This window comes from Anolis sagrei, chromosome 3 (genome assembly GCF_037176765.1).
Source record: "Anolis sagrei isolate rAnoSag1 chromosome 3, rAnoSag1.mat, whole genome shotgun sequence".
Lineage (NCBI taxonomy): Eukaryota > Metazoa > Chordata > Lepidosauria > Squamata > Dactyloidae > Anolis > Anolis sagrei.
Window position 1 is genome coordinate 66,546,904 of NC_090023.1, and position 17,354 is coordinate 66,564,257.

Sequence of the window (17,354 nt, forward strand, 5' to 3'; positions counted from 1 at the left end):
AGGAACAGGTTAGTGAATACATTGCAGTGATGGACAAGGAAAACCCCAATGATTCGTTTTCATAAAACTGGGACCCACTTAATCAAAGAATCAGAGTCATAGAGTTGGAAGAGACCTCATGGGCCATCCAGTCCAACTTACATTCTATTTGATACTGAGGCCCCTTCTACACTGCCATATAATCCAGATTATCAAAGCAGATAACCCACATTATCTGTTTGAACTGGATTATGTGAGTCTACACTGCCATATCATCCAGTTCAAAGCAGATAATCTGGATTTTTATGGCAGTGTAGAAGGAGCTTAAGATAAACGGATGTGATGTTTGCAGGTTTTGAAGAATAATTGACCTTTGATTAAGTTTAAGAGCTCAGATTATAAGTGTTTGTGTAGTTTATTCTTGTTTACATTACAAAGTGTAGAAATCCACCTAGAGCAACCCCAGATCTGGCACCTTCATGCCAAATCCAAGACCATTGTCCAGACAGCCCCAGATCACCTCCACTTGGCTCAGACATTCTGCATCACACCTGCTTTGTGTTGCCAGCCACAGCGCTCCATCTGAGCTCTTGGCCAATCATTGACATCTCTGCTGATTTCAGAAAAAAGTGTCCAAGTAACCAGCAAGAAGGAGAGGAGATTGTCCCCTCTCCTTACTGATTGCGAGAGTGCTCTGTTTTGACATAAGCAGAGGTGCCTTCAATGGCCAGCTCAGAGGGAGTGGCATCAGTGGAGACAGCAGTGTAGAAAAGGAGTGATGGCACCTATGTCCAGTCACAACAGACCAATCCAAATCTGGCCAATCCCACTGTCCAGGCTGCCCTGAAACCCTGGAATGATCCATAATTTCCTGCAAACTCCAGAGCATCCCCCAACGTAGTTAAAAGGGGCCAAAGTCTGTTAAAACTGAAAACCCTCACAATACTTACTGGAAGTCAGTATGAGTCACATAGACAGCTGGAAATTAATTCAGGTTGAGTCTGGGGTTTTGAGGCTCATGTAGACTAACCTAAGGTTTCTGTCTTCATCAAGTGGAAATCCATAGGTCCCAGAATGCACCTGGGATTTCCCAAACATGGGTACTAAGAGTTTCCCAAAAATTTTATGTCTGAATATATTCATTCCTTTTCTGGTAGCTTAAGCTTCATGCAGTGTCTCTGACACAGAATACCTTGTAGTTTCAGAGCTACTATGTGACTTACTCCATCAGAAATGAGGCTCCTGGTTTCCCTGTGGGAGGATTAACTCCTTTGAAAACTCCTAAACAGTCTACCTTAGTCTCAATAGCAATGATAACTAGAACGTAATGGCTAAAAGAATAGAGCAAATAGGGAGGAGAAGGGAATAACACATGAAAGAAAGAGCAGAGTTCTTTCCTTTAAGTGATACTCTGATTCTACTCCTCTCATCAGTGATCTTCTGTTCCATCTTTTGAATACATTTGAAAGAGCAGAAGAAGGGGAATCTGCAACTCATACTGGGAAAATCTTTGCTCTTTTAGACAATGAGAATGGCTGCTGACAACGAAATTGGCTGTGTGGGCTTTACAGCACAGCAATCTTTTCTTCATGGCTGAAGGAAAACATCCAGAAAGCCAATAAGAGGAGCCCTATCTATTTATTGTTTACATGTATGCACCCTCAATACATGTCTTACCAAGTGTAAAAGTGAAAGTTTATTTCTTAAGAAGTTTACAACACAACACAGGGTGGGAGGACTGATAGAAGAGAAGGCAAGGATGAATAGGGAAAGAACGGATTATTTCTATTACACACATACAAAACCCCTTAGTTACATATTTAGTTCCAATAGGACATATGCACTTTTTGCATCTGAAGGACTTTGTCTATCTTGCTTATCAAACCATCACAGGTAGATACATCCTATGCCTTACAGCTCTCCTGATTCATCAAGGACAGTCTCAATTAATCGTAGGCCATCCCACTTCTTCAATTGCTTTTAAAAATGTCCTTGTTTCAGTCACCTCTTCCCACTTTTCTCCATTGTCCTCACCTTACTTTCACTGTTGCAATACTCTCCCAACTTGTCCTTTCCTATCCATCAAGATTTTTTTTTGTCGCCTTGACCATATCCTAATATTGTTTTACCATATATGTTCTAGTTTCATGGATGAAATGTTGGAGGGCATGCCATTCCAGTATCGCTAGGAAAGTGAAGGACCCCAAGTTTCCATCACATACATCTAACATATTCACATCCTATACATACAGCATGTGTGTATTAATACTATTTATCACAGCATGTAGGGTGTGTGATTGAAACTTAACATTTACACAGGCAGGCATGTAACCGGGGGGGGGGAGCTTGAGGGGCTTCAGCCCCCCCCCCCCCCGAAATTCTCATGGTGGTTTGCGAAAAAGCCTTACTGGTGCATTATTTAAACTGTTATGTTTATTCATATCATGATCTGATCACCATACTCAATATATCCCATATGCACGGGGGTACTAGGGTAACGATACAAAAGGTTTGCTAGGGTAGACCCTCTTTCACTCAGACTCAGCCCCCCCCCCCCCGAATCAAAATCCTGGCTACGGGCCTGTACACAGGAATGTTCTGTGTCTCTGAGACAAATATTCCTGATTATTACAGTACTTTGTTCCTTCTTCCAGCTGTGCATCAGTTGTAGGAAGGACATGATCTCTCAAGGCAACTCATGGGGGAGCATGTCAAATAAGATAACACCAATCTCTCTCTCTCAAACTACAGCTTCATCCTCAAGTGTGCAAGCAAACACAAACTCTTCTAGAGAGGGTCCTGGACCAGCAGTTCATTGTTCAGAAAGTGCTTTTATACAGCTTTTGATTTACTCCTGCAAATATCATCAGATTTTGACAATACATAGTTACAGAGAATAGTTTCTATGCATGTCTTCAAGCATGACCTACAATTTGGTTTCAGGGGTTTCCCTCCATGGGATTCCACATTCCAAGGAAATGAAGTCTTCACTGCTTGTGTCCAACTACCTGCAAAATGTATATCTCCCAAAACATTGATTTGAGGATGGGTGGAATGCTGATTATCTTAAAAGTTGCCAGGGCCCTGCTGGACAAATAGAGTGGAGGAAGCTTTGACAAGCTCAAGCATAGTAGATTAATGCCCTATACTCCTCATCCAGACCATTGCCTCCATTGTTTTATTACAGAACTTTCTTTTTCTGTCATGTCATCATATAGTCATGTCATAGTCATGTCATCACATAGTACGGGCATCTTATTTTTTTCTACTGGTATGTATTTGTAACAGAGGTTTCTAGTTGATTTTGTTTTTGTTGAAGTCCAAAGTGCTTCTTGTTTCAATATTGTTCACTTTAAACTCCCACACACTTTGATCATACAGTAAAAGTAGAACCAATTTATAAAAGGAAAAAATGGAATTAGGACTAGTTATGGGGTACTTTCTTTCAGAAGAGAGAATGGCAGAGGATGTTAGTTAATTGTGAAAGAGCAACAAAGTCAAAAAGTTAATTTAACTTCTCACTCATAACTAACCATACCACATATCACAACTCCAAGCCAGGTAATATAATGATTCTATGTCATTTCAAGATTCAAAGGAGTGTAGTAAAATTGGAGGAAGAAAGCCACTTGTGAATGCCAGATAGCGTGGTATTTGTATGAAATATCATCAGGTTTCTCAGGAAGAAGCAAGTATGAATCATATTTGTTTTATGGAACAAAGATTGAAACACCCTCAGTGTGTTCTGGAGACATGTGCACTCTCTCCCATTTGTTAAATCTGACAGCCTATCATCCCAAAAGTAGAGTTGCATGGGAAAAATGTGACAATGTACATAGTCAAAGCAGAAAAAGGTGGTAGAATGATTCAGAAATAATGCAGAGCTACATTCTTATAAGGACCACTCTCTGAAATGCTACTGTTCAGCATGGGTAGAGATTTCCCTGGTGTCAGAATATTCTGTATATAGCTCTAGCTCTATCCATCAAAAGCTGCCGAACATTAACAAAATGCTCTTGTTTCTTGGCCTCCCCTAGACAAATCAAGTTTCTTTAGATATTGCAGATAAGCATTCATTGTGAAGCAGGGGAGCGAGGGTCCCCAAGAAATTCCAGGAGAAAGAGGAGAAGGAAGAGACAGAGACAGCTTTGCAAGTTCACAGAATTTTAATGCTTACCCAGGTAAGGGCACCTCAGCTCCAATCTGGCTGTTGAGGTACAACCGACTGATCCAGACCACCCAGTATTTATGGCATAATTCTCAGGGTTACACATGCGCAGAAAAGTCCTAACCTTTACACAATCTGATCAGTTTGTCCTCGAATTGTGGCCAAGAACATTTGTTGGCAAGATATCATGTTTTCCACAACTTTTCCCCTTACATCATCTGACCTCGTTCTCAGACAACTTACATTGATTTACATTGAACCATTAAAATGAATCATAACTTCATATTTCTTCACACATCAAATTATATGATTCCACACATCTTCATCTCTGTATCTTTAACTCATTAAAAAGCAAGCATTTCCCTTATTAATTCTCCTTAATTATCTTCCCAATACATTTGACAATACATTTGTTCCATTTAAAAAGATATATTTCATTTTGCCTGCTATTTACTTCAACCAGACAGGAGGTGGCGCTGTTATACCATATCTTCAAATGTTTGCTTCTTCCTTAGGTTAATAATTATCAATTGTTCTCGGCACCCACCCTTGTAGGCTTCCACATATAGCTCCGCTCTGACCTCGGCTTATCCAAATATTGACACAAGATTAGGTCCCCAGCCTCCTGTCCTTTATGCCATCTGTCGTTTTCCCTTCCACCAGAGAATCATCATCAGAATTCCTTCTTCATATTATTAAGGATCCCTTTTTTAAGGTAAGATTTCATTAATTTCATTAATTTCTATTTAGCTGCTGCCACATACCCCACAAAATCTTGTGACGAAGAAAACCATTTTTTCGGAGTCACACCCTTAGAGTGATTATACCACCTTATTTTCCCTGGATAACTGTTGCATCTCTTCTATCTCCAGAGTCATAAGTTGTTTCAATTGACTTCCATGTCGGGCATTTGCCGTAGTAACAATTCTTTCAATCATATTTCTTAAGCAGGCAATCACACAAGGCAGTAGGAACATAATTAGAATACCAATTATCAAGATAACAAATCCTACAACGATGAGGTCTTTTAACCATTGGAAGTTCGGCAACCACTCAGTTAACCAGCCAAAAACACTCTCTCCCTTTGGGGCGTATTCAATTCTGATGGTAGATACTACTTTCTGTATCTTATCTATATCAGATTCAATCTCTCCCGATTTGTTTATATAGTGGCAGCACGTGGTATTGAGAAAAGAACATAGCCCTCCTTGTACAGACAATAGGTAGTCCAAAGCAAGTTTGTGTTGCATCAGGACCCCTGCCAAGGAATCAACTTCTGTCTGCAGAGCTCTTATTCCAGCCACAGTTTTGTTCGCCAGCCTCTCCACTTGAGCTGAGAGTCTCCGAATCTGTTTTATATTTAGAGCTACACCCGCAGCAGGGAACAAGATGGCTCCCAGCCTTTCTCCCTCATTTAAATAAGTTTGGTCTGGGTCATATCCAATTGTTTCATCATAAGCTCTTTTCAAACGCTGTTCTTCACGCTCCCTTCTCCAAGTCACCTGGGATTGTTGTTCTGGGTATATTGTCACATCCGCTAACATCAGAGTGCCAATCGTGCACGTTCCTTCCCAAAATGGCGGCAAAATCTTTCCCGCCCATTGACCACAGATCCAATACAATCCCTGAGACAAGCCACCCTTGGCTACCAACGATTTAGGCACTTCCTGGTGGGCTTCCACCCCTTTTACCACTTTTGCAGGATTTGATTCTCCTCTACTCTGCTGTGGCCCTTCAACAGGTGGTTCCCCCTGGCCCTGAGGCAGCCCTTTGCTAGGAGCCTTTGGTGGATCACGACCCCTGCTGGCTACTTTTGCCTGGGCCTGTTTAATGTGCGTGCCCAATTCTGGTGAAACAACTCCATCAAATCTTTTTACCCTTCTTGAATGTTCCAAACGGGCTAAGAGGCTAATATCTTCAGACGCCTCTGTTTTGAATACATGGAGAAGGAGATTACAATTGGGATAATGACCAAGTTCTATTTGGTGTGTGTGGAGAGGGTTATCTCTATCTTGGGTCCATCTCTCATCTTTCTCCCAAATAATGCAAGCTGGGGCCTCTGGCGAAGTCTCTGCATGTGTTATTATAGCTTGTCCTGGATCAAGTAAAGTTTCAGTCATCTCATAATTTTGAGGCCTTAAATTGCTCCATCCCTTTTGGCTTAATAATGTTCCTACCATAAGTGGCCATCCCTCACGCTGGGAAGTAGGCCCATGACTACAAATCCAACAGTCAGTAGCTTCTGTCTCATTCGCTATGTTCTGAATCATCTGGTGGAATATGTTCTGCTCCCATCCTCCCTGCACTAGCTTGGTGACAATTACACTCAACATCATCAGGTAATAAGTATTCCACATTCCAAAACGAATAAGCTTTCCCCCATAAAACATGCTTATAACGGTAAGCCAACCAGATCAACCCCACAATAATCAGAAATCCCACAAATACACCCCCGTCACCAAAAAAGTCCATTTACTCTTCTTTCTTCTTTCTTCTTTCTTCTTGCTTGATTGTAGTTTCAAAAACTAAGTCTCTCTCCTATTCAGGGCAACTTTATTCTTATGTTTTAAGTCTTTGAAATGTATGTCTTTTTATTTTATTTATGTATGGTTTAATTAGTTCTTTATTCAATCATCCAATTCTTAAGTTTATTTGCTGTAAGTCAGGGTCCTCTGCTGTGTAGTCTTCTCTCAAGCAGGCTTAGCTCATCCACAATTTTACTTCCTCGTACCCGTGGGGATTCATCAAGTAGCAGACCCCTTTCACTCCTGTCTCAGATGTCACACTCCCCAGGATCTCTCATCCACTTTAAATCTTCTGGTAAAACAGGGGGATACTGTAACAGGTAATTAATTAACATTTTTTAAAATCTGTACTTCTTTCCTTGATGCTTAATCCTCCTCACTTCCACCTCATATTGCAACAGTTTATCTTCCTTTGCCAATTCAATTTCTAAACATTTTGAACCTTAAAAAGCATCTCAGTATTTTAGCAAGGCAACCCCATAACATTCACTTTATCACAGCTCTCCCCACAAAATCTTCTAAACTTAAATGCATCTCGAATTGCCACTACTTTCTCTCTCAGACAGTTTCACAACTAATATCAATTTTTTTCCCAAAAGATTTTCCCAATTCTTCTCTCCCCGTGAGGGCATTTAAGTGGCCATCTTAAATACTCTCAACACATGATTTTTCTCTTTTCAATCTCACCCGGCATTTGCAAACAATCAACCTCACACACCAATCTTATTCATCCCAAAACTGATTCCATACATACACTCATTTACTCTTTACTGCAATTTTCTTCTCAAAGGGGAATCTAATCATTCACTTCTCACACTTCTTTCTCACACATCTCAACAATTTTCTTTCATTATTTTTAATCCCTCTTTACTTCTGTACTAACATTTCATCACTACTGCATGACTTTCTTTTACATTCTCATTCTCTCTTTTCCCACATGGTAATCACACACTCTGGTTCTTCTCCTGTGATTAACCATTTCGCTCTTCTGACTTACTTTTTCCTTGCTTTCTCAACATTCTCTCAACATACCTTAACTTTCTTCTTGGATGACTTTCTCTTACCCACATGCTTGGTCTTTCCCCATCATATGTTCCAGGTTTTCCTGAATTTTCCTCTTTTTTCCTTTTATTTGAAACCTGTGAAGATTATTTCTCTCACAACACAAACAGCTACACACATTCTTTTTCTTTTTCTAATCACACACACATTCAAGTTTTCCAGAGAATGTATACAGACATTTTCCCTTTTTCCCAAAAGACAAACACATATTTCACATATTTTTCTTTTTCTCTTTTCCTTTTTTTTCCCCATTTTATCATCATTTCTTTTCTTTTGGCTTTTTCCCGGAAGCCTATAACCATTAGTTTCTTTTCTTTATGAACATACTGACATTTAACAAAGAGACAAAGCAAAAACAGAAACAGACATACGGTTGCAAAGCAGCTAGAAGGGACAATGCATATAGACACAGCCAGATTCCACAATACACAACACATAGGATCAACATAACAATTTTCCCTTTTCAAAGTGCACTTTTTCTTAACTTAAGAGTGCGCCTTCTGTGGCGAATGCAACACTCAGGGGGGTTTCTTCTTCTTGAGGTCTGCAGTACCTCTTTTGAAAAAATGTTCCCCCAAACCTGTTTCCTCAGGCATATCCACAAATGCCTGTACCTTAAAAAAAAAAGCTAGCTTTTCCCCTTTTTCTGGAACTGCAGCTGTTAATTCCCAATGCCCTCTCAGTCAAGGAGCCAGCAAAGGAACAGGCCAGCGGAGGCGATTTTTCTTATGGGTACCCTTTTTTGTCTCCCCTGATCCATGCCTTGTCCAGCTCCTGAGTGAGAGGCACCAGCTTCCAAAAGCTTACCTTTCCTTCTTCCTTTTCTCCAGCCCCACGTTGGGCGCCAATTGAAGCAGGGGAGCGAGGGTCCCCAAGAAATTCCAGGAGAAAGAGGAGAAGGAAGAGACAGAGACAGCTTTGCAAGTTCACAGAATTTTAATGCTTACCCAGGTAAGGGCACCTCAGCTCCAATCTGGCTGTTGAGGTACAACCGACTGATCCAGACCACCCAGTATTTATGGCATAATTCTCAGGGTTACACATGCGCAGAAAAGTCCTAACCTTTACACAATCTGATCAGTTTGTCCTCGAATCGTGGCCAAGAACATTTGTTGGCAAGATATCATGTTTTCCACAACTTTTCCCCTTACATCATCTGACCTCGTTCTCAGACAACTTACATTGATTTACATTGAACCATTAAAATGAATCATAACTTCATATTTCTTCACACATCAAATTATATGATTCCACACATCTTCATCTCTGTATCTTTAACTCATTAAAAAGCAAGCATTTCCCTTATTAATTCTCCTTAATTATCTTCCCAATACATTTGACAATACATTTGTTCCATTTAAAAAGATATATTTCATTTTGCCTGCTATTTACTTCAACCAGACAGGAGGTGGCGCTGTTATACCATATCTTCAAATGTTTGCTTCTTCCTTAGGTTAATAATTATCAATTGTTCTCGGCACCCACCCTTGTAGGCTTCCACATATAGCTCCGCTCTGACCTCGGCTTATCCAAATATTGACACAAGATTAGGTCCCCAGCCTCCTGTCCTTTATGCCATCTGTCGTTTTCCCTTCCACCAGAGAATCATCATCAGAATTCCTTCTTCATATTATTAAGGATCCCTTTTTTAAGGTAAGATTTCATTAATTTCATTAATTTCTATTTAGCTGCTGCCACAATTGTCTCTCACTATTAGCCATGCTAAACTGGAGTTGATGGAAGGTCAAACATCTGGAAGTGAAATTTAAATTATTCCTCACAACACTAAATATGATATTAATTATTCAGCAGTGTTAAGACAGCATTATACATATCAAACAGGAACAAAAATACTTTACAGTACTTAATACTATATTGTATTATCCAACAGTGTGCATCCTCCTTCAATAAGGCAAGCCATTGGCATCTATTGCCAATGACATGATATAGGTTTCTAAAGAAACTGAAATAATATGAAAATGAAAAATATGAAAAATGCATTGGGTTGCCCTGTATTGGCATTTCCATTGAAATGTAACTTCATACAATCAAATCAGAGCCAGAACTCTCAATGTAAATCAGAACTCAGGTCACCAACAAACTACATTTGACTGAAGTGATCCTATGCCAGTTGCTGTGAGTCACTCATGGAAGCTTTCAAGTTTGACTCTATGGCTTGGCATAACTGAGGCAAACAATTTAAATTCTTAAATGTTATTTTCTAGTTTTCATTCAACGAGTTGAGTTCAAGATGACAATGTTTGCTTGGCTAGAAAGGGAAAAGAAAGAATGGAAGCTTGGCAAGAGCTAAAGACTTTAAGACTTTTCTCTTCCCTACAATCCTAACAAATCAGCAATGCTTATATAAATCAGTGCCAATTCACTCCTAGAGCTAAGTTGTGGAACCTTACTGTAACTTACAAAATTTGCAAATGTATCATAATGTCTAGATTTTTGGTTGACATAATAGGAACTCCCAAGCTACATTCAACGGGAATGGTTGCAGATGAAAGTTCAAGTTCGAAAGGTAAATAAAGTCAGGTAACTTCATCTGGTTCAACAGCATTTTAGTACCTTGCACTGTTCCACTCAAAAGTTGCAAAAACTCTGTTTGCTATCCAGTCTAGCAACCCTCCTGGCCCTCCTTCATCATTGTTCAAAATCTGGGATTTATAGGTAAACATGAACTTTTCCAGCATTTCTTGCTTGAAAGAGTAATGCTTGTTTTTGCCATTTATGATTCTTTACAGTTTAAGAAACTCTCTAATAGCTACATTATGTTATGATAGTGTCCTTTCCATGAAGCATTCTGTTTTAGAAACATCATCATGATGCTGTGGTGTTTCTAGAACGTCACAGCACCACTGTTATTTGAAATAATGCTAAGATATGCATGGAAGGGTAGTAAAGTTAGAAAAACCTAATCCTGCTTCTTAATAATAATCGTCATCGTCATCGTCATCTTTTATGCATGTCCCACCACCATCTCCCATAAAGATTCAGGGCAGATTACAAAGCACACAACAATGCAATACAACATATAAAATACAATATATCAACATTAAAATTAATAACATTATCCACTCGGATGGGTTTAGAAGCTCTCTATCCCAAAGTCATAAAATATCCTCACAATTGTTATGATCCTACAGAAACAGAGAGAAGAATATGTGCTACAACCTTTCCTTTTATAAATTGTATCTAGGTTGAGTTTCTATATTTCTTGCGGGGTACCAGAAAGCACTCCTGAATTTAAGAAAAACAAGAGTCAGTCCTGCTGTATTTTGAGAAAGTTCTCAATTTCAAACCTAGACAGCTACTGTCTGTCAGTGTAGAAGTAGGCAACCACAAACCTCCAGAGGTCTTTGGACTTTACTTCCCATGATCCCTCATATCTAGAGGGCTACATCTGACTATCCCTGGTATAGATAATAATAAGCGAAATGGAAGAATGATTTGACAATATAAATCAGTTTCCTAAGACCCAGAGAAAAGGTTCCTGGTAGAATCACAACTACCAAGAAACAGACAGAAATAAGTCATATTGGATGTTGTTGTTATTATCGTTATTTAGTCAGTGTACATAGTGCCTTAGATAAGCAGAAGGGCATGGTAGAGAGAAAAGATAGAAAACTATCCATTATCAACAAAAATGCTTTTGTGGCAGGATCATTTTAGTATCCATAGTTAGTTACAATATAAATGTGTATTAAGCAGTCAATATTTGTGATGAGTAAAAAAGTAACATTTTGAACAGTTTCTTAAACGACTTTTTCCAGAGATTAATCATAGATCCATTTTATTATTTTTTAAAATGTAGAAGAAAGCCATGTGCTTTGCAAAGATGTCACAAAGACAAAGCTTCTTAATTCTTCTTCTTCTTCTTCTTCTTCTTCTTCTTCTTCTTCTTCTTCTTCTTCTTCTTTTCCTTCTCCTTCTCCTTCTTCTCCTTCTCCTTCTCCTTCTCCTTCTCCTTCTCCTTCTCATCAGTTTGGCTTCCTTGCCCAAGCTGTTCGTTGTTTTTAGCTCCCAACCCTCTATCCTCTCTTTCTTTTCCAACTTTGCTACTAGAAAATTGTTCTCACACTTTTTGATGTTTCTATCTTTATTTCAATTAAATTGTTTCAATAAAAATTATTTTTTAAAAAAGACAAAGCTTGTGTTTTTTCTAAGTGTATTAGATCTTAATCAAAAACAATACCATTAAATCCAATTTGAAACCTTTTGATGGTACACTTTTTAGGGAGAAACATGAAGATTAAGTGATTTGTTGTAGTATAAACATTTGTGAACTAGAACCCATTGCAGCAATTGCATAATGGCTTTGATTTATTAGGACTTCATCATAATGGATCTGTTAGGCTTTAAAAAGCTGTGGTTTTTTTCTTCAACGAAAATTTATCATTTTTATCTCCAATGAAAATTAACACAAATAATTATCCAGAAATTGTCTCTATATAGACAAATATTCTTTGTCTACTTTATATGGTCTTTGAAAGATACTGCTTTAGGGGGGGGAAATTAAACCACAGAAATTGTATATTCATATGAAAGTTTAGAAATTATAGTAAAATAGAACAAAAAAAAACTGTGCCAATTTTTCCATGGATCAATATAGGTACTATAACCTTTTCTTAATTAAAAAGAAATTAATTAAAAAGAAATTAACCCTTTCTCTGATAAGAGTGGTGAAAGGGGAGAGCTTATTCTGTCCTGGGAGGACCTGAAAGAAGCACTGACTTTTCCAACTCTCTCGGTGCTCCTTGGAGAGGAAGCACCAAAGAGCTTCCACTACCACAATTTTCCCATCCAGGCATTCAAATGCCAGAAGCAGAGCTACAGCAGAGAAAACAGAGGAGTTTGGTTTTTCTTTTAGTTATTTGTATCTTCCTGGACGCACGTGCCAGGGTCATGAGATCCTGAGGAGAAACCCCCATCAGTCCCACCACCATCAAAAGCTCCATTGGTGGAAACATGAGACTAGGCCTTTTCGGTGGCTACCCCTCGACTCCCAGGGAGACTATAATGTCCCCTCCCTGTGGTCCTTCGAATGGTAGGGTAAAGCCTTTTTATCCAAGCAGGCTTTTCAAGAATAAAGTTTTAAGAACATATCAGGTGTGTTGTCGAAGGCTTTCATGACCGGACTCACTGGGTTGCTGTGAGTTTTCTGGGCTGTATGACCATGTTCCAGAATCATTCTCTCCTGATGTTTTGCCCACATCTATGGCAGGCATCGTCAGAGATTGTGAGGTTTATTGGAAACAAGGCAAGTGGAATGTCCAGAGTAGGAGAAAGAACTCTTATCTATTTGAGGCCAGTGTCAATACTGCAGTTGATCAACTTGATTAGCATTGAAAAGCCTTGCAGCTTCAAGGCTTGGCTGCTTCCTGCCTGGGGGAATCCTTTGTTGGGAGATGATTAGCTGGCCCTCATTGTTTCTTGTCTGAAATTCCCCTGTTTTTGAGTGTTGTTCTTTCTTTATTCTGATTTTAGACACCTCCACCATTTGGAGCCATGGAGAAGAAGAACTCAACAAGTTCATGGACCACCATCATCCACCCAAACATCCAATTCACCATGGAAAAAGAAAATGAAGGAAAACTGCCATTTCTAATCATCCACAAACCCAATCTTAGTCATCCGCAAACCCAATCAACAATTGGGCCACAGTTTACAGAAAACCTACACACATGCTAATCAAGGTGATCAATTGCATCATTCACACTTGCCTCAAACAGATAAGAGTTCTTTCTCCCACCCTGGACATTATTCCACAGATATATAAACCTCACGTGCCTTGTTTCCAACAAATGTCACAACCTCTGAGGATGCCTGTCATAGATGTCAGTGAAACGTCAAGAGAGAATGCTTTTGGAACATGGCCATACAGCCTGGAAAACTCACAGCAACCCAATGCCAGGGGTGCTTTATTGTGTTTTGCTCGTTTTTAACAATATCTAAGTGTTTTAAATGATTTTAACTAACTTGTAGGTTTAATTCTGTTTTAATAGATTTGTAAATTTTAAATGGGATTTTTAATGTTGTGAGCCGCTTTGGGCCTCAAGGGATAAAAGTGGGATATACATAAATAGTGACAGTTGTCATCATTATCATCATCCACAGGCCATATCAAAGACCATCATTTTGGACCCAAAACCTGCCTATAACTTACACATGATGTCAACTTATACAGAAGTAGATATGGTACATTTTTTCTATAAATTTACTATCGTGACAAAGAAAAAAGGCATTGTAGATGTTTTCACAGGTGACACAAAAACCAGTTATTAAACCAATTTTCATTATTTTCTATTTTTTCAAGTTACTGAGATGCACTTTTGATTTGAAGAAATTTCATTTTTATTTTAACTGCAAGCTATTTATGAAGATGGGTTTGAGAATGTGCATTATAGTACATTGATTTGGGATACATTACCCTAGACTTTAAACTTTAGCCAAATAGCAAATGTGGTATCTTGCCTGAAGGACACTGTAAAATATGGATGTTGACTCTAGCAAGACCACCTTGGTATTCAACTGCCTCAGGATTAGTGTAACATAGGGAATCACAAAAAGACAAGGGATAACCATAGGAGATACGATAGATTACATTTGGCAATTAAATCCATTTATTTATATCTTTGAAAAAGAAAGCACTTCTCAGGATGTTAAAAGGATGATATTTATTTGTTCAAAATCCCAATACATGTCATTCTATGAATACTCCATCAAGAATTTTGAGCAAACTTCATTATTTAGTATTCTGGTATGTGTCTCATTTTCCTTCATGTATTCCATTTGATATAAACAGAAATCAAGCATGTGTGAGATTGGGGGAAATGGGTCATGAGCAAGAATGGCTGTGTCTTATCACTTTCAAATCAGTGAAAAATAATTGTCAGCCTACAGCTTCTTTCCCCCCAAGTGTCACTTAGGAAAGTTATGTACCAACTTGGGAACTTCCTGACATATGGTTGACTCAGAGAGGCAGATGACGAAAGAGTACTTTAAAAAACAAGACAGTAAGGCATATTAGTGTTGTGCATTTTTCAAAACCATGGATGCTGTTACTAAATAATGAGGGAGTTACTTTTAGTTCTACAGCTCCCAGAATTCACCAGTGGTCAGTCCAAGGAATAATTATCAAGTTAAACTGATCCTGTAAGATCCTGACCTGGAAAACTTATTATCATAAATCAGCGGTTCTCAACCTGTGGGTCCCTAGGTATTTTGGCCTACAATACCCAGAAATCCCAGCCAGTTTACCTGCTGTTGGGATTTCTGGGAGTTGAAGTCCAAAACATCTGGGGACCCACAGGTTGAGAACCACTGTCATAGATGAAGAAAGTATCTTGTTCTACCTCAGCCTTACATGAAGAATCACCTCTTTCTCCTTTTGGTGTGGTTCTTAAACTTATGATAAGAAAGGGAAAGAGTATAATCCTCCTTTTCCTACCTCTGCTATTTTATCTAACTTCCTCTGAAATATCACCACGCAGCTTGTTTTGGTCAACTGCCTCCCTCACTTGTCATTCTCTCTCTGCCTCAGCTTTATCTGGGGCAGCTGTCAACAGTTATCTTGTAAATTGCCTTTGTTTTTTCATGAGATTGATTTTCTCAATGAGAACATCTGTTCTGGAGAGGCATTGATTTTGTCTCATTTCCTCTCTCAGTGGCCCCTCACTCAACTATTTACAATATTTCCTTGGTTATGCACACTGCATTCTTATAAAGCATCAGGGACAAATTCCTGACCTCCAGCAGAATGAAACCACTACTATTGAGGCCATTACTGTTAGAGGAATATTATTTGACAATTCTGTCAAGATCTTTAAGTCTCACTATGGAATGATGAGAAGGAAAGAGCCATTAATGCAATCACCCCTAAGTGCCCAATCCAGTGCTGTAGAGCCCACGATTCACCTCATCTTACCACAGATCTACAGACAATGAAAGAGTCTATACGAAGGCTAGAGTGCAAGTAATGCAGGTCATGGAGTGAATATGAATGAAAATTGGCAAAGACTTTTCATTGTGCCTACAATGTGGCAATGAATGCGCCAAAAATAATATACTATGCTTCCTCTATTCTGTCTTCCACACACTGTCCAAAGCTTTTCAAAGTGATAAAGAGTCAATTGAGGTTAGGCTCAGAGGGGCCAGGATAATAATTCTCAGAAGCCTCCTTTGATAAATTTGCCAATTGTTTTGAGCAGAAAGTTGTTTGTATTCTCTCAGAACTTTGGTGCCAAAGTTATTGCAAACTGTTCCATCTAGTCAATTTTCTTGGAATCAGTTTTAGTTGTTGCACCCTGATGATGTGAATAAGACACTTAACTCAATCTATCATGCCACATTATTTGTTTGTTTGTTTGTTTGTTTGTTTGACTTGTGTATACCGCCACTCCCAATTTGGCTCGGAGCGGTTTACAGCAGTAGATTAAAACAATACAACCAACTCTAAAATACAATAAAAATGGGAACCGACATAGTCACGAGTTATTCACCCACTGAAAGTTTGTCGGAAAAGAAAGGTTTTACAGGCTTTCCGAAAAGCAAGTAGCTCTCGGATGGTTCAGGTTTCAACTGGCAAGGCATTCCATAAATAAGGGACCGAGAAGGCTCTCTGTCTAGTAGAGGACAGATTATAAGTCTGGATGTTGGGGACTTCAAGTAAATTTTGGTCCATATTTATTTACATCCCGCCACCATCTCCCAGAAGGGACTCAGAGCGACTTACAAAGCACTCCAGCATACACATATAGCATGCAACCAGTAAAAACTATACAAAAGTGTAAAACAAATTACATAAAATTATAACAACAACAACAACATCATATAGTCTTCACTTTTTGTCCATCTTGTCTCTAGGTGGATCGAAGGGGTGGTAAACAGTAAACACCTCAGGGCAAAGTGATATACCTTTAAGGAAGGTGCCACACATGTTATCCTGAAGAAAACCTCCAATAACATCTGAAGTTGCTTAGCCACCACCTTTAAGCACATTGTCCAGGGACAGGATATTAGTAACAGTACAATTGAGACATATCAGAGTTCAAGAGAGAGTGTGTAATCTGCGAGAACTCCTGGATTCATGCTTGTCACTGGCAGCTTAAATAGACTCGATGACTCAGAATACCTTGGGCCAGCTTCTACAGATCTACCAGGTACAGCCTTTCCTGGACAGGGATAACGTAGTGACAGAGGTCCATGCACTGGTAACTTCCCAGTTATACAACTGCAATATATCTACATGAGGCTGACCTATACAATGCCTTGAGAACTGCAACTAGTTCAAAATGTTGTAACTAGACTGCTTACTGGAATTCTATTCAGATACCTTATAACATCAGTTCTGAAAAAAAAGCATTGGTAGCCAATACATTGCTGCTCTGTATTCAAGATACTGACAATAACATTTAAAGACATAACCAGCGTGAGACCTCAATAATTGAGAGAGTATCTCTCTGCATATATGTCTTCCTACGAACTGAAATCTCTTGGAGGGACCCTCCTCTATGTCCCATCAACAGGAGAAAGACATGGTGGGAAAACATGGGAGAGGGCCTTTTCTGTAGTGGCAGCATTCTGGTAGTGAAATTCCCTTTCTCTGGGGGTCC

General features: G+C 39.1%; 1 protein-coding gene across 1 annotated transcript; it reads right to left on the bottom strand.

Moving 5' to 3' along the window:
• Nucleotides 1–4,968: 4,968 nt before the first annotated feature.
• LOC137096561 (uncharacterized) lies at nucleotides 4,969–9,429 on the bottom strand. Its single transcript, XM_067466230.1, has 2 exons — nucleotides 8,682–9,429; nucleotides 4,969–6,983 (listed from the first exon to the last, which is right to left on the bottom strand). Exon 2 carries the CDS (start codon nucleotides 6,535–6,537, stop codon nucleotides 4,969–4,971), a length of 1,569 nt encoding a protein of 522 aa, XP_067322331.1. The 5' UTR covers nucleotides 6,538–6,983; nucleotides 8,682–9,429.
• Nucleotides 9,430–17,354: the final 7,925 nt, after the last annotated feature.

What these genes read in the sequence shown, in the direction of transcription:
- LOC137096561 (XM_067466230.1), bottom strand. Translation starts at nt 6,537, where the DNA reads ATGTTTTATGGGGGAAAGCTTATTCGTTTTGGAATGTGGAATACTTAT.